We start from the raw sequence: 23051 nt of genomic DNA on the forward strand, positions 1-23051 counted from the left end.
CCCTGTGTAAGCCCCGCCCCTTAACCAAACCCGCCCCAATCAAGCCCCGCCCCCTGCGTAAGCCCCGCCCCTTAACCAAACCCCGCCCACAATTAAGCCCCGCCCCCTGCGTAAGCCCCGCCCCCCAAATCAAGCCCCGCCCCCTGTTAAGCCCCGCCCCCTCCCCGCCAACGCCCCGGGGCTCGGTGCTGCCGCCTGGCGGCCGCGCTGGGAACTGCAACCGGGGACGGGGGGACCGGGGGGGACCCGGGGGGGGGGGGGGGGGGGACCAGGGGGTAACCGGGGGGGGGGGGGGGGGTGGTAACCGGGTCCGGGACCCTCCCGCAGCGGTGCCGGGAGAGCCCAGCCCGCCTCAGCCGGGTCTCCCCTCGCTGCTCCGCTGGGCTCCGTCGCCCCGCAGTGCTCCCGGGGAGGGACGCGCCGCCCGTGCCCTCGCCGCCCCGTGCTGCGTCCCCTGGGGGGGCTCCTGTGGGGCCGTGACTGGTGCTGGGGACCCCGGGGTGCACGGGCGAAGGGGCTGGCGGCAGCCCTGTCCCTGTCCTGTCCTTGTCCCCATCCTCACCACTGTCCCCATCCCCATCCCCGTCTCCGTCCCCATCCCCATCCTTGTCCCCATCCCTGTCCTTGTCCCCATCCTCACCACCATTCCCATCCCAATCCTCATCCCTGTCTCTGCCCCCATCCCCGTCCCCGTCCCTGTCCCCATTCCCACCCCTGTCCTCGTTCCCATCCCTGTCCTTGTCCCCATCCCCGTCCTTGTCCCCATCCCCGTTCCCTTCCCCATCCACGTCCACACCCCTATCCCCATTCCCATCCCTATCCCCATTCCCATCCCTGTCCCCATTCCCATCCCCATCCCTGCGCCGTCCCCGTCCCTGTCCCCGTCCCTGTCCCTGTCCCCAGACGCTGCCACCCGCTCACAGCCCCGGGCGATGTCACCCATGGGGGGGGGGGGGGATTGTCACTTCCTTCCCCTCTTATCTCCAGCAGCATTATGCAAAGGGGGTGTCGCTGCTGGAGCCACCGTCATCGCCTCCGCTGCCGCTGCAAGGGTGCGGGGATGGCGAGGAGCGCGGCGCTGCTGCTCTGCGGTGAGGCCGTGCCCCTCTGTCCCCGTGTCCCCACGTCCCCTCAGCCCCCCCGTGCTGGGGGCAGGGGGCGCCTGTTCCTGGCTGAGCCCCCGGGGAAATGGTGGGGGCAGAACGGGGAGCGGGGGGGCTGTGGGGACGGGGACACGGGGACGGGGGCGTGGGGATGAGGGGACAGGGCCCTGAGGATGGGGACACGGGGATGGGGACACGGGGGTGAGGGGACAGGGATGGGGACGTGGGGACAGGGCCACGTGGATGGGGCCATGTGGACGGGGCCATGGGGATGAACACCACGGGGACGGGGCCATGGGATCAGGGCCATGGGGACAGGCATTGCAGAGGGGGACGTGGGGACTGCCACCATCGGGACGTGCACCCTGGGGACGAGGTGGCCGTGGGGATGGGGACACGGTGACAAGGACGCTGGGGCTGGGGCCACGGTGGCGAGATGGGCAGGGAGACGTGGGGACGGGGACGTGGGGACGGGGACGTGGGGACGGGGACGTGGGGACGGGACGTGGGGGTGGGACGTGGGGCTAGGATGTGGGGTGGCCGTGGGGACCGTGTGACAGGGCTGGCGGAAGCGCCTCCGTGCCCTGCACAGCTGGGGGTGACTGCGTGGACCCGGCTGCTTTGCATGGGCGGCTGTGATGCAGCTGCGTCCCCTGGGCCCCCCCCCGGCCGCCCTGGGAACGGTCCCCACACCCACGGGTGCCCATGGCCGGAACCGGGGGTACAGTGAGGGCTGGGGGACACCGCGGTGACGGCAGCCCCTGTGCCCCCGGCCTCTTCTCCCTCCCAGCCCAATTCCTCAGCCTCGCAGGTGAGTCCTCGAGCCCCCAGTGTCCCCAGGCCCCTGGTGTCCCCGGCACGCTGTCGTCCCCGTGTCCCCCCTGCAGGCGCCCAGCCCCCCCTGCTGACCCTGGACCCCCCCTGGACGCCCCTGTTCGAGGGGCAGATGGTGACGCTGACCTGCGGGACCCCCGACGAGCACGTCCCCACCGTGTGGAGGATCGATGGCAAGAGCAGGAGGAACAGAGCCAGCCGCCTCCAGCACTACCTGTGGAGCACCGGCCGCAGCAGCTTCCAGTGCCAGAGGCCCGGCTCCGAGTTCAGCCTCCCCATCGAGCTGAGCGTCTCCGACGGTGAGGGGCAGGGTGCCTGGCACCCACGGGTGCTTGGCGGGGCTCGGGGGGGGGGGGGGCTCGGCTTCGCAGCCTTTGTCACCTCTCATGCAGTCGGAGCAGAGTGGGGGCAGCCCTGTGCACGTGGGGTGCATTCCCGTGCACACCAGTGCATCCCCGTGCACACTGGGTGCCTCCCCGTGCACAGTGGGTGCCTCCCTGTGCACAGTGGGTGCATCCCCGTGCACACCAGTGCATCCCCGTGCACACTGGGTGCCTCCCTGTGCACACTGGGTGCCTCCCCATGCACAGTGGGTGCCTCCCCATGCACACTCGGCGCATCCCCCGCACGCGTCGGGTGCACACCCACTCACACCAGTGTGTGCCGGTGCACGCCCCTGCCCCCCTGCGCGTCCCGGCGCACACGCGTGCGCCCCGGTGCGACACCGCTCCCGCCGCTCCCCGCAGACTCGGTGGTGCTGCAGGCGCCGGTGCAGCCGGTGCTGGAGGGGGACGCGCTGGTGCTGCGGTGCCGGGGCTGGCGGGACAGGAGGCTGAGCAGCGCGAGCTTCTTCCACAACGGGGTGCTGCTGCGGGGGGGGGGGCAGGAGGGCAACCTGCTGCTCGCCCCCGCGCAGCGGCACCACAGCGGCCGCTACCACTGCACGGTACACACGTTCCTGAGGACGGTCGAGTCCAAGCTGAACGAGGTCATCGTGCACGGTGAGCATGGGCAGGGGGCAGCGGGGACGGGGGCACGGCAGCGGGGTCACCGTCCCTGCTCGGCCCCTTCCCCAGAGCTCTTCTCAGTGCCGGAGCTGAGCGTGGACGGTCCCCGGGACCCCCCCGAGGGCAGCGCCCTCACCCTGGCCTGCGTCACCCGCGGCAGCCCCCTGCGGCCCCGCGTCGCCCTGCGGCACCTCTTCTACCGGGACGGGGTGGTGGTGGCGGGGCCCCAGGGGTCCCCCCAGCACCTGCTGCGGGCGCTGGCGCTGCCCGACTCGGGCTCCTACGCCTGCGAGGCGTGGGCAGAGGCGGCCAACGTGCAGAAACGCAGCGCCCCGGTCACCATCACCGTGAGAAGTGAGCGGGTGGGAGGGGGGGCAGGGGGGGCGCATCCCTGCCCAGGTCCCCCAGTCCTCCTCCGTGGTCCCCCAGTTCTGTCCCAGGTCCCCCATCTGCTCCCCAGCTCCTAACATCCATCCCGGGTCTCCCCATGCCTCCCTTGGTCCCTCCACCCTTGCCCAGGACCCCCCTCTGTCTTTTCCTAGGGTCCCCCCATCCCTTCCTGGGTCCCCCCACCCCACCCCAGGTCCCCCCATCGCACCCCCCATCCCCTATCCTTCCCCCGTCCCACCCCAGGTCCCCCCATCGCACCCCCCATCCCCCATCCTTCCCACGCCCCCCATCCCTCCCGGGTCCCCCCCTCCACCCCCAGGACCCCATCCATCCCTTCCCAGCTCCCTGTACCCATACCAGGTCCCCCCACCCTTCCCCAGGCCCCCCCACTTTCGGGTCCCCCTCTCCCTCCCTAAGTCCCCACACCCCTTTCGGGTCCCCCCATCCCTCCCCCGGTCCCCAGACGCCCCCCCCTGCCCCCGGTCCCCATCCCACCCCCGCCACCTCCCCTCTCCGCAGGGGTGCCCGTGGCGGGGGCGACCCTGGCGGCGCAGCCCCCCGGGGCGCAGGTGGCCGCGGGGGAGAGCCTGGTGCTGAGCTGCGCGGTGGCGGCGGGCACGGGGCCGCTCGTCTTCTCGTGGCACCGGCAGGGCCAGGCCCAGCCGCTGGCCCAGGGGCCCCGCTACGAGCTGCCGGCGGCGCGGCCGGAGGACGGCGGCCGCTACTTCTGCAGGGCCACCGACGGCGTCACCGCGGCCACCAGCCCCCAGCTGCACGTCACCGTCGTGGGTGAGCGCCGTGCCGGGGGGGGGACGATCCCCCGGTCACCTCCCCGGTGCTGATCCCGCTCCCGTCCCCTCTCCCAGTGCCCGTGGCCGGCGCCACCGTGAGGGTGGCGGGGACGGAGGTGGCGGTGACGGAGGTGGCGGGGACGGAGGGCGAGCGCCTCAACCTGAGCTGCGCGGTGCAGGCGGGCACGGCGCCCGTGGCCTTCGCGTGGCTGCGGGATGGGCAGGAGGTGGGCGAGGGCCCCATCCTGCCCCTGGGGACCCTGGGGCTGGGCCACGCCGGCGCCTACCAGTGCGTGGCCACCAACCAGGTGGGTGCCCGGCGCGCCTTCCAGGTGCTCAGCCCCTCTGTGGCCCTCTCGGTGACGCGGCGGGGACGGGGGCAGTGGCGGGGACAAGGTAAGGGCTGCGTGGATGTGGCCCCAAGGACAACGGGGGGGTGGGGGGGGGGGGGCTGCGTCCGTCTGGGGCTGAGCCGCGTTTGTCCCCTCTCTGTCCCCAGCCCTGGCCGGGGGGCTGAGCGCATCCCTGCTGGTCCTGCTGGCTGCCTCCGCCGTGCTGGGCTGGCACCTCTGGCGCCGGCGTCACCCAGGTGGGGGCTCTGGGGACAGCGGGGGGCTGCGGGGACAGCGGGGGGCTCTGGGGACAGCGGGGGGCTTTGGGGACAGCGGGGCTGCCAGGGAGTGTCCCCGGGGAGCACTCACCATCCCCTCTCCCCTTGCTTTGCAGCGGCCAAAAAGAGCCAGGAGAGGTGAGCCCTGGGGCCGGGGAGGGGACCTGGCCCCAGCAAGCTGCCCCCCCCGTCCCCAGGGTGTCCCCTACCCCCTCGGTGTCCCCTTGTCCCCCCCCCCAGGGACCCCAGAGCCCCTCCGGGTCCCTCTGCCCCAGCTGTCCCCAGCACGGACACGTCGGAGCCCGAGTACAGCGACGGTGAGTGGCAGCCCTCGGGGACACCGCGGTCCCCACGGTGCCACTGCGGCGGGGCTGGGGGAGGCCGGGGGGGGACACACACGGCTTTGTCCCCGCAGTGTGTCCCGAGGATGTGGTTTACGCGGCTGTCGTCGTCACGGAGCAGGGAGGGGGTGAGTACGGGCGAAGGGGACACCTCGTGAGCCGGGGAGGGGACACGTGGGGACGCGGCCGAAAACGAGCCCTCGTTCCTGGCCCACCCTACGCCGCCCGCATCACCCCCCCCCCCGCCACGTCCCCTGTCCCCAAGCTGAGCCTCGGTGGCTTCTCCCGCAGGCGGCCCCGCGTCCCCATCGGGCCCCGCTGCCCCCCAGGAGCCCTTCGTCACCTACGCGGTGCTGCCGGGGCCCCGCGGTGCCACCGGCCCCGGGGGACTGCGGCGGGTCCCCAGCGACAGCTACGAGAACGTCCCCCGCGCGTGACACCCCAAAAACAAACCCTCCCCTGTACAGAACCCCAAATACACAAATACCCGTTTTCTCCCCCAAAACGCCTGGTCTTTCACCCTACCCCCCCCCCCCCAGGCCTGGGTGCTGCTCCCCCCTGTGCCACCCGCCCGGTGCCACCGTCCCCGTCCCCGCGCCACGGCAGGCATTAAGGTGAGCGCCGGGCCCAGTTTCCACAGGGCGCTGCTTTACTGGGAGGAGTGGGGCAGGAGCGGGGGGGCGCCGTGCGCCCGGGCTGGCTTCACCCCCCCCAGGCCCCCATCACGCCCCCGGCACCGCGGCGGGGCCCGTGCCCAGCTGGAGGCAGTTTGGGGCTGAAAACGGCCATTTCCTGCGCAGAAAAACCTCCAATTCTGCACCGAGCGGTGGCTGGGGGGGGGGGGGGGGGGGGCCTGGGGATGGGGGCGAGGGACGGCGGCGGCGCGAGGACGAGGTCAGGATTTGGGCTCGAGCATCTCGTACGTGTCCTGGTTCTCGGTGCTGAGCCCCTGCCGTGGGAGAGGGGGTTACGGGTTTGCCTGCCCCCCCCCCCCCAAAAAAAAAACCTGCAGCCCAATAGTGGGGATTTTTCCACCCAAAACGGTGCCCCAGGAGGGGCCCTGGGTAGCTGCTGGGGTGGGCGTGGGGACCCCGGGGACGTGAGGCACCCCGCGAACCACGGCACCCACGGGATGGGGGCACCCCATGGGATTTACCCCCCCCCCCCCCCCAAACACCCAGCACCCACGGGATGGGGGCACCCCATGGGATTTACCCCCCCCCCAGCACCCCAGGGATGACTTACGGTGTAGATAGCTTCTTCTTTCTGCTGCAAAAAAAAAGAAAGAGAAAGAGAAAGAGCTGCCCTGGGAGGGGGGGGCAGGGGGGGTTCACCCGGCTCCCCGCCCCCGCAGCCCCCTCCCCCTGCGAGCGGCCCTAGAAATGGAGAATTTTCTAGGATTTTTCACTTCCTCCCCCCCCCCCCCCCCCGGCACCCACCACATCTGGGTGCCCCCCCCGCAGGTTTTTCCCCGTTTCCCTCCCCAGCGTTGCGCAGAACGCGGGCGGTCACCGCTGGTCCCCACCCCCGGAGCCCCCCCTGGCCTCCCAGTGCCCCCCCCCCCCCCCCCCTCGGCTGTCCCCTCGCACCGGTCGGGGGGGGGGGTGACAAAGGGACTTTACCTCCTTGGCCGCTTTGGAGGCACCCTGCGATGCTCTGCGAGCCAGGAACTGCGGGGAGGCAAAGGGGTCAGCCCGAGACGTCCCCCCAAAATAACCTCCGGGGGGTGGGGGGGGGAAAAAACCCCGCAGAGCCCCGGGGATCCCGCTGCGGCCGGGTCCAGCCCCAAAAGGGGGGGCTGTAGCCGTGTCCCCCGGTGGTCGCGGCGCTCACCTTGAGGCGGCAGTACAGGACGGTGAGGGCGATGCCGTAGAGGAAGAGGACGGCGTCCAGCACGTAGCACAGCTCCGGCTCCATCGGCGCCTCTGCGGAGCGAGGACAGGGGGTGCGGGGGGGGGGGGCAGCGGGGCCGTGACACCCCGGGCCAGATCCTGCACGTGTCCCGGTCACCCCCAGTTTGGCTGCGCCGCCACCGAGCTCCATCCTTCTCCGCGTGCCCGGGGACCGCAGCGGCGCCCACGTCGCGTCTCCGACGGCTTCAGTGAGCCCCCGGGTGCCCCCCGGGTGGGGGACAGGGCAGAGCTCCCCCCCCCCCATCAGACACCCCGCTGACCCCAGGGGTGCCACCAGAGCCACCGGGGGTGCCTTCGACGGATCCTGGCTCACCCCGAAGGGCGAGGACAGCGCTGACCGAGCCAGGCCAGCGCCCACGCACCCACCCAGCTGCTCCCCTGTCCCCCGGCCACCCCCAGCAAGGTCCCCGTCCCCTGTCCCCCCCCCCCCCAAGCCCGGTCCCCGTCCCCGTGCCCGGTCCCTACCCGCTGCCGGCACCCGGAGGCGCAGGGCTGTGGCCGGCGGCGCTCGTCCTGCCGCGGCCGGCGGGGTCGGCGGGGCCGGGCGTTGCGCTGGAGTCAGCGACCGCAGGGCGAGCGCTTTCCTCCCCAGCAGCTCGCGCCGCCCTCGTGCCCCCCCCCCCCCGCCACCGCCGCTTCCCCTCCTCCAGCCCCCGTCCGGCCACGCGGCCCCCCTCCGGCTTGTCACCGAGCTGTCCCCGGGAGTCGCCACCCTCCCCGTGCCCAAATGCCACCCTGGCACGGGGGGAGCTCCGAGAGGCGCCGCCAGCCCCAGCTGGGTGCAAACCCGCGGGCGGCGGGGGCAGAAGGGCCAAAAATAACCTCGAGAAGCGGCCCCCGGGCTGGGGAAGCAGGGAGGATCCTCCCGGAGAGGGTGATGTGCCCGCGGGCCTGACATCGAGGGAAGGGGAAGCTCTCGACTGCAAGCCTCGTGTGGGAAAGGGAAGAGGAGCGGGGTTTCACCCGGTTCTGGCAGCGAAGGGCTGACGCGGGGACAGAGGCGCGGAGCCGGAACCTGTTTCAGCCTTTATTTGACTCAAATCGGGAGGGGCAGCACGGGGGGCGCAGGGGGAGCGCCCGGGGCAGCCCGGGCACGGAGCAGGACACGCAGCAGGGGCCGGGCATGGTGCTGAGCGCCTCACCGGTCCACCTCCCCGAAGACGATGTCCTGCGTGCCTGGAGGGAGGGAACGGGGAGGTGAGGGCAGGACCGAGCCCTGCTCCCCAGCCCCCCCAGGGGCTCGCACGGGTGCAGGAGCCCCCCGGTGCGGACGTACCGATGATGGCCACGACGTCTGCCAGCATGTGGCCCTGCGACATCCTGTCCAGGCCGGCCTGAAGCGGAGAAGAGACGCTCATCAGCCCCGAGCTGCCCTGCGGTGCGACGGGGCCAGCTTCCCTCGAGGGCTGCCCCCCCGGCGCCGCGCCGCCCGCCGTCCTCGTGCCCCCTCCATTCGCTCGATCCCGCGGAGATCGAGCCGGCAGGAAGGCGCCCGCTGCGGTCAGGAGCCGGAGGCACGAGCCTCGAGGCGCGGCCGCCTTCGTCCAACAGCCGCCGGCGGTGCTGGGGCCGCGGCTTCCGGAGGGGGGCCCTGATGGCGGCCCCCCCCCCCCCCGGCCCCCGGCTCAGGCCGGGCCCCCAGCGGCACGGCCCCGGCTCGCAGCTGGAGGAAGTGGTCAGCTATCGGCGGGGAGAGGAAGCGGGGCTGCGGCTCCGAGGCTCAAGCACGAGAGGCTGCGGCCCGGGGGGGAAGAAAGCTCCCTGCGGACAGAGCCGGCGCCAGCCGAGCCGCCCGGTGGGGACGGGGACGCGCAGGTGACAGCCAGGTCCCCGCAGATGGCACTTGGCCCCCAGGCGGCCTCGCAGCAGGGCCGCAAGGGGCTGGCGCTGCTCGGAGGGCAGATGCGGCCCCCCCCAGGCTCCCCCCCGGCCCCCCCGGTCCCCTACCAGGTGGGCGAAGCCGGGCGCCTTGATCTTGCAGCGGTAGGGCCGGCTGCTGCCGTCCGAGACGAGGTAAACGCCGAACTCGCCCTGCAGGGACACGGGGACAGAGCTGGTGACGCTGCAGGGGGGCTGCGGCTGCCACGTCCAGCCCCAGACAGCACCAAGAGGCCCTGGGACAGGACAGGATGCGTGCGGCGTCCGAGCAGCCGCAAGGTCTGTGCCCTTCGCACGCCGGGTGACAAGAGCAGCGCCACGTCCCCAGAGGCGTCGCGGCGCGGGCTGGGGCCCGCCACCCTCCTCCCACCCCCCCCGACCAAGCTGGGTGCCAGCCCAGGCAGGGCTCAGCCCCCTTAAACAGCACAGGAAGGGCACCTTGGGGGCCTCGACGGCCGTGTAGGTGGCTCCGGGGGGCACCTGGTAGCCCTCGGTGTAGAGCTTGAAGTGATGGATCAGGGACTCCATGGAGGTCTGCGGAGAGAGGCCGCCGTCGGGGCTGGGAACAGGCGGGGGCCGCCCGCGTCCTGCCCACCGGTGACGGGCGCGTGGGAGGACGAGGCCGGGCAGCGTTGGGTCTCCTCGGTGCCAGCCCCTGCCTCCCCCAGGAGCAGTTTTTTGGGCTCGGGGGGTCCCCGGTGCGAACTGGGGGGGGCTGGCAAGAGGCCAGGCCTTTACCTTCATCTCCGCCCGCTTGGGAGGGGAGATTTTGGCGTCGTCCACCTTGATCTCCCCCTCGGGCATCTTGTTGAGGCACTGCAGGATGATGCGGAGGGACTGGCGCATCTCCTCCACGCGGCACAGGTACCTGGGGGGGCAGAGGGGGGCGCTCAGCGTGGGTGCTGTGCTGGGAAGGGAGCGGCCGGCCGGGGGCGCGGGGACGTACCGGTCGTAGCAGTCCCCTCGGGAGCCGATGGGGACGTCGAACTCCACCTGGTCGTAGATGTCGTAGGGCTGGGTCTTGCGCAGATCCCAGTGGATCCCCGAGCCCCGTAGCATCACCCCGCTGCGTGGAGAGAAGCGGCTGAGCAGGGGGACCGAAGCGCCACCCCAAGTCCCAGAGCGGACCCCGCTGCGGGAGGAAGGGCTCTGCACCGAGGGGACCTGGAAAGGGGCCACGGGCTCCTCGCCTGCGCGCACCGCGGCCTCCCAGAAGGGTTGGGGGACAGCAGGCAGGTAAAGCCACGCAGGACACGGTGTCACAGCTCCTGCCACGCTGCCCCACCGCTGGCGCCGCTCTGACACCAAGCGGCGGCACCTGGAGCCAGGCAGGGGCCAGCACCGACCCTGAGCAGCCCCAGAGCAAGCCCTGAGCAGCCCCCTCGACCCCGAGGAACAGCCCCCCAACCCCGAGGAGCACCCCAGGAGCTGCGGGACCCACCTGAAGCCGTAGTTGAGCGCCTCCTCGGCCGTTATGACCCCGATGTCGACCGTGCGGTTCTTCCAGATGCGGTTGTTGGTCAGCATCTGCGGGCAGCGGGGCCTCAGCCACCCGTCCCCCGGTGCCACAGCGGCGTCCCACCGCAGCCCCCGTCCCTCCCGCTGCCACCACCCGGGGGACAACCCCACGCTGGCCACCCCCAGGGGACAGCAGGGAGACCCCAGCCCCCCGGGGGGGGGTGGAAATGGGGCCGGTCCCTCCCTCCCCGGCGTCCCCTGTCCCCGCGTGGCGGCCGAGCCTCACCTCCTCCACCTCATCTACCCGCGTGGAGAAGTTCTTCACGAACTCGTAGATGTCGTCCATCAGCCCCAGGGGCAGGTCCTGGGTGCGAGGAGGGGGGAGATCAGCCCGGGCGGGACCAGGGACCGCCAGGGGTGCCCCCCCAGCCCAGGGGAGGGCTGCAGGGAGCCTTTACCTGGTGAACCCCGCCGGGGCGGATGTAGGCGGCGTGCATCCGCGCCCCCGAGACCCGCTCGTAGAACTCGAACATCTGCAGGGGGGCAGAGCAAGGGGGGGGGGGGGGGGGCTCCGTCCGCCGGCCTCGGGCCCCTCAAACCGGCCCCGAGGGCGGCTGCAGCTGCCCGGCCTCTTCCCCGTCCCAGCCACGGCCCCGCTCCTGTACCTTCTCCCTCTCCTCAAACATCCAGAAGAAGGGCGTCATGGCTCCGATGTCCAGCGCGTGCGTGGTGACCGCCATGATGTGGTTGAGCAGCCGGGTGATCTCCGCGAAGAGGACTGGGGGCGCAGAGGGGTGAGAGGGGGACAGAGAGGGGAGAAACCACCCCCCCCCGGCCCCTTCCCCGGGCAGGCAGGAGGCCGTCCTCACCTCGGATCCACTGAGCCCTCAGGGGCGGGCGGATGTTGAGCAGCTTCTCCACGGCCAGGGAGTAGGCCTGCTCGTTGCACATCATGGACACGTAGTCGAGGCGGTCGAAATAGGGCAGGGCCTGGCAAAAGGGGTGACCTTGAGGGGCTGCGGCCAGCACCCACGGCACTCGGAGCACGACGGCGGCTTTCCTCTCCCCCAGGGGGCACAGGAGCCCCAAAAAAGGAGCCCGGGAGCCCCAAAAGGAGCCCAAAAGCTCCAGCCCTGGAGGCGTATGGGTGGCCTTCCTCGGAACATGGCGTGAGGGAGGGGGGTAACGTGCCCCCGACAGCTTTTTGGCTGGCACCAAGTGTGCGGTGTCGTCGTCCCCCCCCCCCCCCCCCCCCCCAGCCCTGGGTTATTTCAGGCTCCGCTCCTCCCGCCAGCACCAAGGTTAAATCGGGGCGGGATACCAAATCAGCAGGGCGCTGTTTACAAACGCCGCCGCAAAACCCCACAGGCAGAGAAATCCCCGTGCAGCGCTGACGCAGCCGGCTCGACAGCTGCAGGCAGACGGCCGCGGGCAGCCCCTCGCGTGCTGGCCCTCCCGGCAGAAAGGAGACGCTCGGGCTCCCGTCGCCGCTCCCCCGCCGCCTTCCCCAAATCCTCGCAGCGGGGCGGAGGAAAAAAACGGCACCTGGGAGGCTCTCGGAGCCCCCCGCCTTTACCTGGAGGTACGTCTTGTACTCGATGAGCTTCTCGGTGCCTCGGTGCAGCAGGCCGACGTGGGGGTCGCACTTCTTCACCGACTCCCCGCTCAGCTCCATCACCAAGCGCAGGACCCCGTGGGCGGCCGGGTGCTGGGGCCCGAAGTTGATGGTGAGGCTGGAGACCTTCTTGTGGGCCGGGGGGTCTTTGTCTGCTCGGGGGGGGGACACGAGGGGAATCAGGCAGGGAGACAGCTCCGCAGTGCTGCGGCCCCGCGGTGTTGGTGGAGCGGGACGGGACCTGCCCCACTGAGCACCCTGACTGCCCCCCCCCCCGGGGCTCAGGGCACCCCAAAACCCAGCCTGACACCCGCTGGGCATCCAGCAAGCCCCAGGCCGGCACAGGACCCTACTGAGCACCCTCCAGAGCCTGTGGGTGCCCAGCACCCCCACCCCAGAACCTTTCCCAGACCCTCGGGAACCCCATTCCTCCTCCTGCACCCTCCTACGGAGGCCGACCCCCCCTGGGCTCCCCCCCACCGCGAGCCCGACGCCCTCGGGGGTGCCCCCAGCCCCTCACCGTCCCAGGGCGGCGGCACCCACTTCTCCGTCTCCCTGCTCGGGTACATGATGGCGCCGGCGAACTGCTGCGCCCAGTCCACATCGGGCTGCCACTGCCGGGCCCTGGGGGACCAACGGGGGTCAGAGCGGGACGGGAAGGCCCAGGCCCGGCCCCCGACCCCAGATCCCAGACCCTGGCCCCCGACCCCAGACCCCAGATCCCAAATCCCAGACCCCAGGTCCCAGGTCCCAGACCCCAGACCCCAGTTCCCCAACCTCCAACCCCCAGCCCCAGACCCCAGGTCCTGGCCCCAGACCCCAAATCCCAGACCCCAACCCCCCAGCCCCATGTCCTTGACCCCTGACCCCAAACCCCCGACCCCAGGCCCTAGGCCCCAGGTTTCCGACCCCAAGCCCCAACCCCAGACCCCAGCCCCTAGGTCCCCGACCCCCAAACCCCGGCCCCAGGCCCCAGACCCCAAATCCCAGACCCCAGGTCCTCGACCCTCGACCCCCAACCCCAAACCCCCGGCCCCAGGCCCTAGGCCCCAGGTCCCGGCCCCAGGTCTCCGACCCCAACCCCCGACCCCATACCCCCAAATTCCAGCCCCCAGACCCCAAAACCCCGACCCTAGACCCAGGCCCCCGACCCCCGACCCTGCCCCCGCCCCCCCTCCCCCCCCCCGGCCCTTCCATCCCGCCCCCCGCCCTCACCGGGCCGGGGCCACCCCGAGCGGCGCCGCCGCCGCCCGCAGCCCCGCGGGTGCCCGCAGCCCCCCCAGCGCCCGCAGCGCCCGCAGCGCCGCCATCTCGCCCTTGGCACCGCGCAGGCGCCGCCGCCGCCGCCGTCATCCCCCCGCGACGGGGTCGGGGCCGGGCGCCATGTTGGGGGAGGGCGGGTGAAGCCATATCGCCGCCATGTTGACTGCGGGCAAAAGAAGGGCAGGTGGGGGGGGGGGTGCTGCTCGGCCGCCATGTTTGCTGAGGGAAACATCCGGGAAACCGGCGCGGGTGCTGCCGCCATCTTTGGGGCGGGCAGAGGGGACGGGATGGGGGGGTCGGGGGTGGGGACAGAGGGGACAGGGAGGGACAGAGGGGGACAGAGGGGGGATGGGGGGGGCAGAGGGGACAGAGGGGGTCAGAGAGGACAGAGGGGGACAAGGGGGACAGAGGGGGGACAAGAGGGGGACAGACGGGACGGGGGGGGACAGAGGGGGAACAGAGGGGACAGAGGGGGGAACAGAGGGGACAGAGGGGGGATAAGAGGGGGACAGAGGGGGGACAAGAGGGGGACAGAGGGGGGACAAGAGGGGGACAGAGGGGGGCAGAAGGGACAGAGGTGGGGCGGAGGGAACTGGTGGGGACCAGATTGAGTGGGATGGGGATGGAGAAGGCAGGGCTAGGACGGAGGGGGCAGGGCAAGCAGGACCCCCCTGCCATGTCCCCAAAACGTGACATGACCCAAATTGCCCCCCCCACCCCAGGGGCCTTCCCTGGGGGGGACACGGGGACAATCAGGCCGTGCCAGCACCCTCCGTGCCCCTGCTGTCCTCACCCCCCCCCCCCAGGCTCCCCCAGCCCCGTGGCCGTGCCAGCTCCCGCGGCCTCATCCTGCGTCACCCAGTGACGCCAGCGTCCGCTCGGGGTCGTCACGGCTGTCCCCGACCCCGCGTGAGTCACGGCGGCCCCGCGATGCCGGCCAGATGTTGGCCGCTGGCCACCCCGCGTCCGCCTGGATCCCACCCCGGAGGAGCTCCCGCGGCGCTGAGCAGCTCCCAGAGCCCGAGGGTGCCCCCGGTGCCACCGTGTCCCCGTGCACACGCGTGTGCGTTTGTGGGTGCAGGCGTGTGACGGGCGGGCGCTGGTGTGTTTGGGGGTGCACACGTGTGTGTGTACGCGTGTGTGTGCACGTGATGGCGTGGTTTTGGTGCACACACGTGCACGGGCGTGCGTGAGCGTGCACCGCGTGTGTTGCACCCTGTGTGTGCTGGGGGCATTCGTGCGTGGGTCTGGCTGTGACTGGAAAATGCTGGAGGTGGGGATGCTGGAACTGGGGACACTGGGACTGGAACTGGGGATACGGGAACTGGGGCTGCTGGGGCTGGGGGTGCTGGAGCTGGGGGTGCTGGAGCTGGGGGTGCTGGAACTGGGTGTACTGGAGCTGGGGGTTCTGGAGCTGGGGGTTCTGGAGCTGGGGGTTCTGGAGCTGGGGGTACTGGAGCTGGGGATGCTGGAACTGGGTGTACTGGAGCTGGGGGTTCTGGAGCTGGGGGTACTGGAGCTGGGGATGCTGGAACTGGGGGTACTGGAGCTGGGGGTGCTGGAACTGGGTGTACTGGAGCTGGGGGTTCTGGAGCTGGGGGTACTGGAGCTGGGGATGCTGGAGCTGGGGGTGCTGGAGCTGGGGGTGCTGGAGCTGGGGGTGCTGGAGCAGATGCCGGAGGCAGAGGATGCTGCACGTGCGGGATGCCGGATCCGGCGGATGCTGGTGCTGGGAACGCCGGCCGTGCCGGATGCCCAACCGGGCGGATGCTGGAGCCCACGGGACGCCGGCCGTGCCAGGTGCCGGATCCGGCGGATGCCAGAGCCGGGGGGGTGCCAGAGGCTGCCAGCCCCCCCCCCCCCCGGATGCTGGACCCGGTGAATTCTGCTTGTGCCGGCCGTGGTGGGCTCCCGGGGGGCTCTTGGGGGGCTCCCGGTCCCAGCAGCGCTCCCGGGCACGCATGGGTGCCGGTCCCGGCTGCAGGCTCTGGGTGCCGGGGGGGGGTCCCGTGGGTGCAGCCCAGCACCCCGCGGCACAGAGGCCCTTTGTGCGGCGGCGCCGGGTGCCGCCGGCTCCCTTTGTGCGGGGCCGCGTCACCCTGTTGTTCTCCCGGGGACAGCGGGGACGGCACCGGCACCGCGGCACCCCTGGGCCACGCAGGGCACCCCGAGATGGGTGGGGGTGCTGGGGCAGGAAGGGTGGCTGGGCTCAGCCCTGGTTACGAGAAGGGAGGAAGCAGGATACGGCCCTTGTCTTGCCGGGCCGGGCCGGGGGCCAGGCGGTGACTCTGGCAGTGTGACACATCGTGGGGGGCCCTGCCGGGAAAGGGGGACACGGGGAGGGGGCCGGGAGGGACCCGCGTGGGAACAGGATGGGATGGAGGGGACAGGAGGGGACGGAGGGGACAGGAGGGGACAGGGAGTGATGGAGGGGACGAGGAAGGATGGGGACAGGGAGTGCTGGAGGGGACAGGAGGGGACGGAGGGGACAGGGAGTGATGGAGGGGACGAGGAAGGATGGGGACAGGGAGTGCTGGAGGGGACAGGAGGGGATGGAGGGGACACGATGGGATGGGGACAGGGAGTGACGAAGGGGACAGGGAGTGACGAAGGGGACAGGATGGGGGGGGGGCGGGCAGCAGTGGAGGGGACAGGATGGGACGGAGGGAATAGGGAGCAATGGAGGGGACAGGAAGGGACAGAAGGGACAGGACGGGCCGGGGGGGACGCGGAGGAGCGGGGCGTTGCGGGCAGGGGATGCTCCGGGGGTCCCCAGCCCCACGCCCCCCCCTTGGCACAGCAGCACCCGTTCCCGGGGCTTCCCCGTTGCCGGGCCCCGGCCGGGCTCAGCCTTCCCGGAACCTCCCGGGGGGGGGCAGCGCGGGTTTCCCCCCCCCGCCCCCGTCCCCCCCCCCCCCCCCACGTCCCGGGGCCGCCTCCCCGCCCGTTAAAAGGCGGCGGCGGGGGCAGGCTCGGCCGCCGAACCGGAGAGAGCCGCCGGGGACGCGGTGCCCCGGGCCATGCGCTGCGCGCTCCTGGCGCTCCTCGCCGCCGCCGCCGCCGCCACCGGGGCCGCGCCGGGTCCCGCCTGTCCCGTTACGGCCCCGGGGGGAGCCGAGCCGCGGCCCCGGGGGGAGCCGGCCCCGAGGAGAGCCAAGGTACGGCCGGGATGGGACGGACTGGGGAGGCTGGGACGTATCGGGACGTATCGGGACATATCGGGATATTGGAACGTATCGGGACACAGCGGGACATATCGGGACATTGGAACGTATCGGGACATATCGGGATATTGGAACATATCGGGACACAACGGGACACATCGGGACATATCGGGACACAGCAGGACATATCGGGACATATCGGGACATGTCAGGACACATCGGGAGTGGCACCGGCTCGGAGGGATGCGACCCAGACGAGCACCCCCAGGGGACGGCCGGGACCCTGCGGGGTGGGGGACACCGGGGAGGGGCGCGCGGGGACAGGGCACGGGCTGGCACCCGTGGGAACAGCAGCGCCGGGGACCGGGGACACCGGCACCGGCTGGCACGGTGCTGGGGGACACTGGTGTGGGGTCACGTGGTGCTGGGGGACACTGGGACGGGATGGCACAGTGACAAGGGACATTGGCACAGGGATGGGTGACACCAGGGTGGGCTGGCACGGTGCTGGGGGACACTGGTGTGGGGTCACATAGTGCTGGGGGACACTGGTGTGGGCTGGCACAGCGATAAGGGACATTGGCATGGTGCTGGGGGACACTGGGACGGGATGGGACAGTGACAAGGGACATTGGCACAGTGGTGGGTGACACCAGGATGGGCTGGCACGGTGCTGGGGCACACTGGTGTGGGGTCAGCCATCAATGGGGGACACCGGCGTGAGCTGGCACGGTGCTGGGGGACACCAGCGTGGGGTGGCACGGTGCTGGGGACACCGGGACGGGGACACCGACGCCGGGGGACAGCATCCCGCCCCGGTGCCCTGCCCATCACCCGCTCCCCGGCAGCGCTTCGCCTCGGTGCCGCGCTTCGTGGAGATGCTGGTGGTGGCGGACGAGTCGATGGCGCGCTTCCACGGCGCGGGGCTGCGGTCGTACCTGCTGACGGTGCTGGCGGCCGCCGCCAGGTCCTTCCGGCACGGCAGCCTGGGCAACGCCGTGGAGCTGCGGGTGACGCGCCTGCTGGTGCTGGGCCCCGGCACCCCGGGGCCCCCCGTCACCTCCAACGCCGCCCAGATGCTCCGCAACTTCTGCCGGTGGCAGCGGGACCTCAACGTCCCCGACGAGGACAGTCCCCTCCACTTCGACACCGCCATCCTCTTCACACGGCAGGTGGGGAATGGGGACGGGCTGTGGGGTGCGGGGGGGGGGGGCTGGCTGGGTCCCTGGGTGCCCCCCGAAGGTGTCTGGGTGCTGGCAGGGTCCCCAAGACCTGCCCCGGGGATTTTGGGTGCTTGGGGTAGGACCCCTGGGATCTTGGGGTGCAGGCTGGGTTCTTGGGGTACCTGGGGGTGCTTGGATGCTGGTTGGGTCCCTGGGGTGTCCATGGGATTTTGGGTGCTCGCGGGGTTCCCAGAGCCCATCCCAGAGAGTTTAGGTGCTGGGTAGGGTCCCGTGGGTGCTGGGTAGGATCCCGTGGGTGCTAGGTAGGATCCCTGGGATGCCCACTGAGGTGTTTGGGCACTGGTTGGGTCCCTGGGATGCTTTGTGGGTATTTGGGTGCTGGCAGGGCCCCCGAGCCTCGTCCCAGAGACTTTGGGTGCTGGGAAGGATCCCTGGGTCCCCACCAGTTGTGTGGGTGCTGGGTGTCCCTGGGACCTCAGGGTGCAGGCAGGGTCAGTGGGGTACCCGTGGGTGTTTGGGTGCTGGTGGGGTGCTGGGTGCCCCAGGACGCCCCCCCCCAGCCCTGTGCACCCCCCCAGGACCTGTGTGGGGCGGCCACGTGCGACACCCTGGGCATGGCCGACGTGGGCACCGCCTGCGACCCCGAGCGCAGCTGCGCCATCGTGGAGGACGACGGGCTGCAGTCCGCCCTCACGGCCGCCCACGAGCTCGGTGAGCACCGGAGGGGGGGACACAAACGCACGGCCCCCGTCCCCGGCCAAGCCCCCGGGGGGGCTGACGGCTCCGTCCCTGCGCAGGGCACGTCTTCAGCATGCCGCACGACGACTCGCAGCACTGCGCGGAGCTCAACGGCCCCGCGGGCTCCTCGCGCCGCGTGATGGCCCCGGTCATGTCCTCGGTGCCGCCCGGCGAGATGTGGTCCCCGTGCAGCGCCCGCTTCATCACCGATTTCCTGGATAACGGCCACGGTACGACCCGCCGGCCCCCCGGCCCCGCGGCATCCCCGGGGACATCCCCGTGCAGCCGTGTCACCTCCCCGCAGGTCACTGCCTCCTGGACAAGCCCTCGGAGTGGCTGCGGCTGCCGACGGCGCTGCCGGGCGCCGCGTACCCGGTGGAGCGGCAGTGCCAGCTGGCTTTCGGCGCGGACTCGCGGCACTGCGGGGACGTGCAGCCGCCCTGCGCCGCGCTCTGGTGCAGCGGCCGCGCCGGCGGGCGAGCCGTTTGCCAGACCAAGCATTTCCCCTGGGCCGACGGCACGCCGTGCGGGCCCGGCAGAGCCTGCATGAGCGGGCAGTGCGTGGGCATCGCCGCCATGGAGGAACTCAACGTGAGTGCCGGGACGCTCCGGGCGGGATGCGGGCGCCGGCGGCGCTTTGACGTTTTGCTTCTCCCCTCGCAGACCCCCGTGGACGGCGCCTGGGGGCCGTGGGGGCCGTGGGGCAGCTGCTCGCGGAGCTGCGGCGGCGGCGTCAGCTTCTCCCACCGCTCCTGCGCCCGCCCCGCGCCCCGCAGCGGCGGCCGCTACTGCCGGGGGGAGCGGAGCCGGTTCCGCTCCTGCAACGCCGAGGCCTGTCCCGGGAGCAGCCGTGAGTGGGGACGGGATGGGGCGCACCGGGAGGGTTTTGGGGGCAGCACCGGTGCTGATGGTGTCTCCCCCCCCCCCCCCCCGCAGCCCTGGCTTTCCGGGAGGAGCAGTGCGCCGCCTACAACCATCGCCCCGACGTCTTCAAGGGGCTGCCGGCCGCGGGGGACTGGGTGCCGCGCTACAGCGGCGTCCCCGAGAAGGACCGGTGCAAGCTGACCTGCCAGTCGCGCAGCCTGGGCTACTACCACGTGCTGGAGCCAAGGGTGAGCGTCCCCGTCCCGCGTTCCCCCTCCCCACGGCGGCACCCTGGGGTGCTGAGGCCGTGGTGTCTGTGCCGCAGGTGGCCGACGGGACGCCCTGCTCGCCCGAGGGCACCGGGGTGTGCGTGCAGGGCCGCTGCATCCCCACCGGCTGCGACCGCGTCATCGGCTCCAAGAAGAGGTTCGACAAGTGCATGGTGTGCGGCGGCGACGGCTCCACCTGCACCAAGATCTCCGGCGTCTTCACCAAGCCCCGGTGAGCACCCAAGGGTGGCGGCAGCGTGGGGGACACCCCCGGGTGCCCGGCGTCCCCCCCTGCCACCCCCTCCAACGCTATCCCTGCCCCACAGCTACGGCTACAACGACGTGGTCACCATCCCGGCGGGCGCCACGCACCTCCTGGTGCGGCAGGGCTCGCCGGCGGGCAGCGGTGACGCCGGTGACGCCGGTGACAGCGGTGACAGCATCTACCTGGCGCTGCGGCAGCCGTCCGGCGGCTCCCTGCTCAACGGCGGCTACGTCCTGGTGCCCTCGGAGAGCACGGTGACGCTGGCGGGCGGCGTCACGCTGCGCTACAGCGGGGCCACGGCCGCCGCCGAGACGTTGGCGTGCCGGGGGCCGCTGCGCGAGCCGCTGGTGCTGCAGGCGCTGGTGGTGGACGAGCGGCGCCCGCCCCGCCTGAAGTACAGCTTCTTCGCCCCCCCGCGCCCGGCGGCGGCGTGGGAGAAGCAGAAAGCGGAGATCTTGGCGATCCTGCGGAACCGCCGGCGCCGGGCCTAGCGCTTGGGGTTATTTATTCGGTTATTTATTGCCCGCGGGGGCACCCACCCCTGTGTCTACCTCAGCCCCTCCTCGGGCAGAGCGGGGCCCCCCACCCCCGGGCTGGCCTCGGGGGCCCCCCCGCGCGGTCCCCGTCTCCCTCAGCCACCCGCAGCGCGGCGGGGGGGTTATTTAAAGGTATTTATGGAGCCCGCTCGCTGTTTCTGTGGTTCTTGGCGGGGCTGCGGGGCTGCGTCGACCCCCCCCAGCCCTCTCAGCACCCATCTCCTGCACCAAGACTTCCATAGAAAGGGACTTTATTGGGTGCCAGCCCCCCCCGAAAATCCTCCACACCTGGTGCCCCGCAGCGTCTGGCACCCCTGGGTGCACGGACGGGACCTCCCCGGGGCGCCCAGGTTTTGGGGTGGCAGAGTCCCCCCCCACCGCGGTGCGGAAGGTGGCCAGGCGTGGGGGTGCTGCCGTCCCCCGGCGGTTTTGGGGGGGGGCTCAGACGTCGCAGGCGGGCAGGGGGGCGTACGCGGGGCCGGCCGGGGTCCCGCAGCTGCAGGGGAAGAGCCAGCCGAGCACGCAGCCCCTCCCGAACACCTCCTGCAGCAGCGCCAGCTTGGCGCGACACCCCCGCGGCCGCTTCGCCTCCTTCAGCCCCCGGCCGCGGAGCTGCTCCGGCGCCGGCTCGTCCGTGATGATGGACACGACCTGGGACGGGACGGGGACGGGGGGGGGACAGGGACGTCACCGCCGCCGCCCCGCGCAGCGCCCCCATCCCCGCTCAGCCCCCGCTGACCTGGTCGTAGAACACGACGGTGACGAAGGCGCCGAAGAGGAGGGACTCCAGCAGCAGGACGATGCAGTGGGCGCTGGGGGGGGCAGCGTGGGGCCGAGGGCTGGTGCTGACATGGGGCAAGCCCTGGGTCCACCCCCCCCCCCCCGCAGCCCCCCACAGCTCTGGCATCCCCCCCCCGCCGCCCCCCACTCACGTCTGGACGCGGTTTTCGGCTCCGTCTCCTCCCGCTGGCCCCAGCCATGCCACCAGCACCAGCCCCGCGGCGTAGGCGCTGGCCAGCCCTGGCACGGAGCGAGCGGTGAGCAGCGAGCCGGAGCCCGGTGCCGCGGGGCTGAGCCCCCCCCGGGGAGCCCCCCCCCGGTGCCACCGCTTACCGGCGTAGAAGAGGAACTGGATGAAATACTTCTGGTTTAACTCCCCGACGCAGTTATTGATCCTACAGACACACAGCACGATGACACCTCGCTGTCCCCTCCTCGGAGCGTCCCCTGGGGACCCGAGGGGGATCCTGGGGGGGGGTCCCCGGGGACCAGGGGGGGTCCCGGGGGGGTCCCCAGGGCACCTACCAGGGGCAGTGGTGGTCCATGCGGCGCACGCAGCGGTGGCAGACGCGGCAGTGGTGGGCGCGGGGGGGGCGATACGCCTCGCAGCGGCTGCAGACCGTCCACTCCTCGGGGCTCTGGGGGGGAAGGGGGGGCGCAGCGCTCAGCCCCCCCCCAAGCCCGAGGCTGCCCCCCCCCAACCCCCCCCAGAGGCTCACCCGCTCGGTTTTGCGCGGGGCGGCGCTGCGCAGGTCTGAGAAGTCGATGGCGGTGCCGGGGAGGGGAACGGTGCCTGGGGGGGGGGGGGGGGAGGGCGGCACGGGTCCGTGAGCACCCACCTCACCTCACCGGGGGTCCGGTACCGGTAAAAGGATGGGCTGGGGGTGGTGGCGGCGGGCGGCGCTCACCGGGGTCGGCGAAGACGGCGCGCGTGTGGCAGGCCAGCAGCAGCAGCACGATGAGGTTGAACGTCACGGCGTGGAACGGGCACCACGGGCTGCGGGGGGACGGAGCGGGGTCAGGGCAGCGCCAGCACCACGGGGACCCCACAGACCCAGCGCCCCGTAGACATCGGGGGGGACCCCGCACCCTGGGGAGACCCCAGGGACCCTGCACCCCATGGATCCCGAACCCTGGGGAACTGCCGTGGACCCAAACTCCGGGGACCCAGGACCCTCGGGGGTTCCCCACAGCCCCCATATCCCCGGTGGGGACCCCGGGGACCCCACAGACCCAGCACCCAGGGGGAGACCTCGCAGGGCCCGAACCCCGGGGACTCGGACCCTGGGGGACCCACCTCACGGCCCCGCACCCCCGGTGCGGACCCATCGGCCCGGGGGGACCCCACGACCCCAGGAACCGGCAGGGGGAAGCGACGCCGGACCCGGTGACCCCCGGTTCCCCTCCGGTTCCCCTCCGGTGCCCTCCCAGCGCCCCCCGGGGCCCTCCCGGTTCCCCCGGTTCCCTCCCGGTGCCCTCCGGAGTCCCCCGGTTGCCCTCCCGGTGCCCACCGGTGCCCACCCGCTGCCCTCCCGGTTCCCGGCGGTGCCTCCCCCCGGTTCCCCCCGGTTCCCTCCCGGTGCCCCCCGGTGCTCCCCGGTCCCCCCCCGGTGCCGCCCGGTGCCGGCTCCGGGCGCCACCTGCCGCGGAGGGCGGGCCCCGGCAGGACGTGGGCGAGCACGGCGTAGTCGGCGTAGCCCACGCTGAGGTAGGCGAGCAGCGGGCAGAGGGCGCCGCACGGGTCCCGCCCGCACCGCGCCGCCGCCGCCGCCGCCGCCATCCCGGCGCCCCCCCTCCCCCGCCGCCCGCCGCGGCACTTCCGGCTCGCCCGCCGCGCCCAATCGGAGCGCCCGCTCGGCGTGACGTCACGAGAAAGGGGAGGGGCAACCCGCACCGGCAGGGCGGTGGCGGCGTGCGCGGTTGCCGCGGCAACGGGGGCGGGGCCTCGAGGAGCCCCGCCCCCTGCCGCCGTGCCCGGCGTCCCCCGGGTCCTAGCGCCCGCCCGCCGCCGGTGCCGGCCCCGCGCCCCCCGCCCCCGGCTCCCCGCG

The 23051-nt window shown here is 72.6% G+C and overlaps 5 protein-coding genes across 11 annotated transcripts; 2 read left to right on the forward strand and 3 right to left on the reverse strand.

Moving 5' to 3' along the window:
* Window positions 1–986: 986 nt before the first annotated feature.
* LOC125181609 (Fc receptor-like protein 4) lies at window positions 987–5728 on the forward strand. Of its 3 annotated transcripts, none has more exons than XM_066986040.1 (12): window positions 987–1091; window positions 1748–1914; window positions 1991–2236; window positions 2684–2938; window positions 3014–3298; window positions 3854–4123; window positions 4201–4521; window positions 4625–4714; window positions 4852–4873; window positions 4976–5052; window positions 5151–5204; window positions 5368–5569. In XM_066986040.1, the coding sequence occupies exons 2-12, from the start codon at window positions 1809–1811 to the stop codon at window positions 5511–5513; spliced, it is 1872 nt and encodes a 623-aa protein (XP_066842141.1). In that variant the 5' UTR covers window positions 987–1091; window positions 1748–1808; the 3' UTR covers window positions 5514–5569. The 3 variants fall into 3 exon arrangements, with proteins under 3 accessions (XP_066842141.1, XP_066842139.1, XP_066842140.1); XM_066986039.1 differs by lacking the exon at window positions 987–1091 and having other exon boundaries at window positions 1138–1914; window positions 4201–4352; window positions 4458–4521; XM_066986038.1 differs by lacking the exons at window positions 987–1091; window positions 5368–5569 and adding an exon at window positions 5616–5728 and having other exon boundaries at window positions 1137–1914.
* Window positions 5704–8005, reverse strand: FCER1G (Fc epsilon receptor Ig). The gene is made up of 5 exons (XM_066986092.1): window positions 7455–8005; window positions 6910–7001; window positions 6699–6746; window positions 6322–6345; window positions 5704–6025 (listed from the first exon to the last, which is right to left on the reverse strand). The coding sequence occupies exons 1-5, from the start codon at window positions 7885–7887 to the stop codon at window positions 5972–5974; spliced, it is 651 nt and encodes a 216-aa protein (XP_066842193.1). The 5' UTR covers window positions 7888–8005; the 3' UTR covers window positions 5704–5971.
* NDUFS2 (NADH:ubiquinone oxidoreductase core subunit S2) lies at window positions 8004–13311 on the reverse strand. Its single transcript, XM_066986051.1, has 14 exons — window positions 13156–13311; window positions 12461–12564; window positions 11902–12092; window positions 11195–11315; window positions 10991–11103; window positions 10784–10858; window positions 10612–10689; window positions 10309–10394; window positions 9814–9933; window positions 9606–9735; window positions 9306–9401; window positions 8937–9020; window positions 8266–8323; window positions 8004–8165 (listed from the first exon to the last, which is right to left on the reverse strand). The coding sequence occupies exons 1-14, from the start codon at window positions 13248–13250 to the stop codon at window positions 8128–8130; spliced, it is 1389 nt and encodes a 462-aa protein (XP_066842152.1). The 5' UTR covers window positions 13251–13311; the 3' UTR covers window positions 8004–8127.
* Window positions 13312–16141: 2830 nt separating this feature from the next.
* On the forward strand, window positions 16142–20370 carry ADAMTS4 (ADAM metallopeptidase with thrombospondin type 1 motif 4). 4 transcript variants are annotated; one of them, XM_048056469.2, is made up of 9 exons: window positions 16147–16361; window positions 17216–17539; window positions 18130–18262; window positions 18349–18519; window positions 18594–18880; window positions 18953–19139; window positions 19226–19401; window positions 19479–19654; window positions 19749–20370. In XM_048056469.2, the coding sequence occupies exons 1-9, from the start codon at window positions 16224–16226 to the stop codon at window positions 20176–20178; spliced, it is 2022 nt and encodes a 673-aa protein (XP_047912426.2). In that variant the 5' UTR covers window positions 16147–16223; the 3' UTR covers window positions 20179–20370. The 4 variants fall into 4 exon arrangements, with proteins under 4 accessions (XP_066842136.1, XP_047912426.2, XP_066842135.1 ...); XM_066986035.1 differs by having other exon boundaries at window positions 16142–16361; window positions 18594–19139; XM_066986036.1 differs by having other exon boundaries at window positions 16237–17539.
* Window positions 20371–20457: 87 nt separating this feature from the next.
* Window positions 20458–22830, reverse strand: LOC125181608 (palmitoyltransferase ZDHHC3-like). 2 transcript variants are annotated; one of them, XM_066986081.1, is made up of 8 exons: window positions 22644–22830; window positions 21912–22000; window positions 21723–21796; window positions 21529–21641; window positions 21337–21398; window positions 21156–21243; window positions 20963–21062; window positions 20458–20874 (listed from the first exon to the last, which is right to left on the reverse strand). In XM_066986081.1, exons 1-8 carry the CDS (start codon window positions 22781–22783, stop codon window positions 20665–20667), a joined length of 876 nt encoding a protein of 291 aa, XP_066842182.1. In that variant the 5' UTR covers window positions 22784–22830; the 3' UTR covers window positions 20458–20664. The 2 variants fall into 2 exon arrangements, with proteins under 2 accessions (XP_066842182.1, XP_066842183.1); XM_066986082.1 differs by having other exon boundaries at window positions 20963–21035; window positions 22644–22829.
* Between the last annotated feature and the right edge of the window lie 221 nt (window positions 22831–23051).

This window comes from Anser cygnoides, chromosome 33, assembly GCF_040182565.1.
Source record: "Anser cygnoides isolate HZ-2024a breed goose chromosome 33, Taihu_goose_T2T_genome, whole genome shotgun sequence".
In the NCBI taxonomy this organism is placed as follows: Eukaryota; Metazoa; Chordata; class Aves; order Anseriformes; family Anatidae; genus Anser; species Anser cygnoides.

What these genes read in the sequence shown, in the direction of transcription:
- FCER1G (XM_066986092.1), bottom strand. Translation starts at nt 7,887, where the DNA reads ATGTCAGGCCCGCGGGCACATCACCCTCTCCGGGAGGATCCTCCCTGC. An exon ending in TCCTGTACTGCCGCCTCAAG is followed by an intron (nt 6,747 to 6,909) that starts GTGAGCGCCGCG and finishes GCCTCCCCGCAG; the next exon opens with TTCCTGGCTCGCAGAGCATC. An exon ending in CCTCCAAAGCGGCCAAGGAG is followed by an intron (nt 6,346 to 6,698) that starts GTAAAGTCCCTT and finishes TTTTTTTTGCAG; the next exon opens with CAGAAAGAAGAAGCTATCTA.
- ADAMTS4 (XM_066986034.1), top strand. Translation starts at nt 17,072, where the DNA reads ATGGGGGACACCGGCGTGAGCTGGCACGGTGCTGGGGGACACCAGCGT. An exon ending in CCATCCTCTTCACACGGCAG is followed by an intron (nt 17,540 to 18,129) that starts GTGGGGAATGGG and finishes GCACCCCCCCAG; the next exon opens with GACCTGTGTGGGGCGGCCAC. An exon ending in GGCCTGTCCCGGGAGCAGCC is followed by an intron (nt 19,140 to 19,225) that starts GTGAGTGGGGAC and finishes CCCCCCCCGCAG; the next exon opens with CCCTGGCTTTCCGGGAGGAG.
- LOC125181608 (XM_066986081.1), bottom strand. Translation starts at nt 22,783, where the DNA reads ATGGCGGCGGCGGCGGCGGCGGCGCGGTGCGGGCGGGACCCGTGCGGC. An exon ending in CGCCGTCTTCGCCGACCCCG is followed by an intron (nt 21,797 to 21,911) that starts GTGAGCGCCGCC and finishes CCCCCCCCCCAG; the next exon opens with GCACCGTTCCCCTCCCCGGC. An exon ending in CCGTCGTGTTCTACGACCAG is followed by an intron (nt 20,875 to 20,962) that starts GTCAGCGGGGGC and finishes GTCCCGTCCCAG; the next exon opens with GTCGTGTCCATCATCACGGA.
- LOC125181609 (XM_066986040.1), top strand. Translation starts at nt 1,809, where the DNA reads ATGGCCGGAACCGGGGGTACAGTGAGGGCTGGGGGACACCGCGGTGAC. An exon ending in GAACGAGGTCATCGTGCACG is followed by an intron (nt 2,939 to 3,013) that starts GTGAGCATGGGC and finishes CCCCTTCCCCAG; the next exon opens with AGCTCTTCTCAGTGCCGGAG. An exon ending in GGGGCAGTGGCGGGGACAAG is followed by an intron (nt 4,522 to 4,624) that starts GTAAGGGCTGCG and finishes CTCTGTCCCCAG; the next exon opens with CCCTGGCCGGGGGGCTGAGC.
- NDUFS2 (XM_066986051.1), bottom strand. Translation starts at nt 13,250, where the DNA reads ATGGCGGCGCTGCGGGCGCTGCGGGCGCTGGGGGGGCTGCGGGCACCC. An exon ending in GGTGCCGCCGCCCTGGGACG is followed by an intron (nt 12,093 to 12,460) that starts GTGAGGGGCTGG and finishes CCCCCCGAGCAG; the next exon opens with ACAAAGACCCCCCGGCCCAC. An exon ending in TGTTTGAGGAGAGGGAGAAG is followed by an intron (nt 10,859 to 10,990) that starts GTACAGGAGCGG and finishes GCCCCCCTGCAG; the next exon opens with ATGTTCGAGTTCTACGAGCG.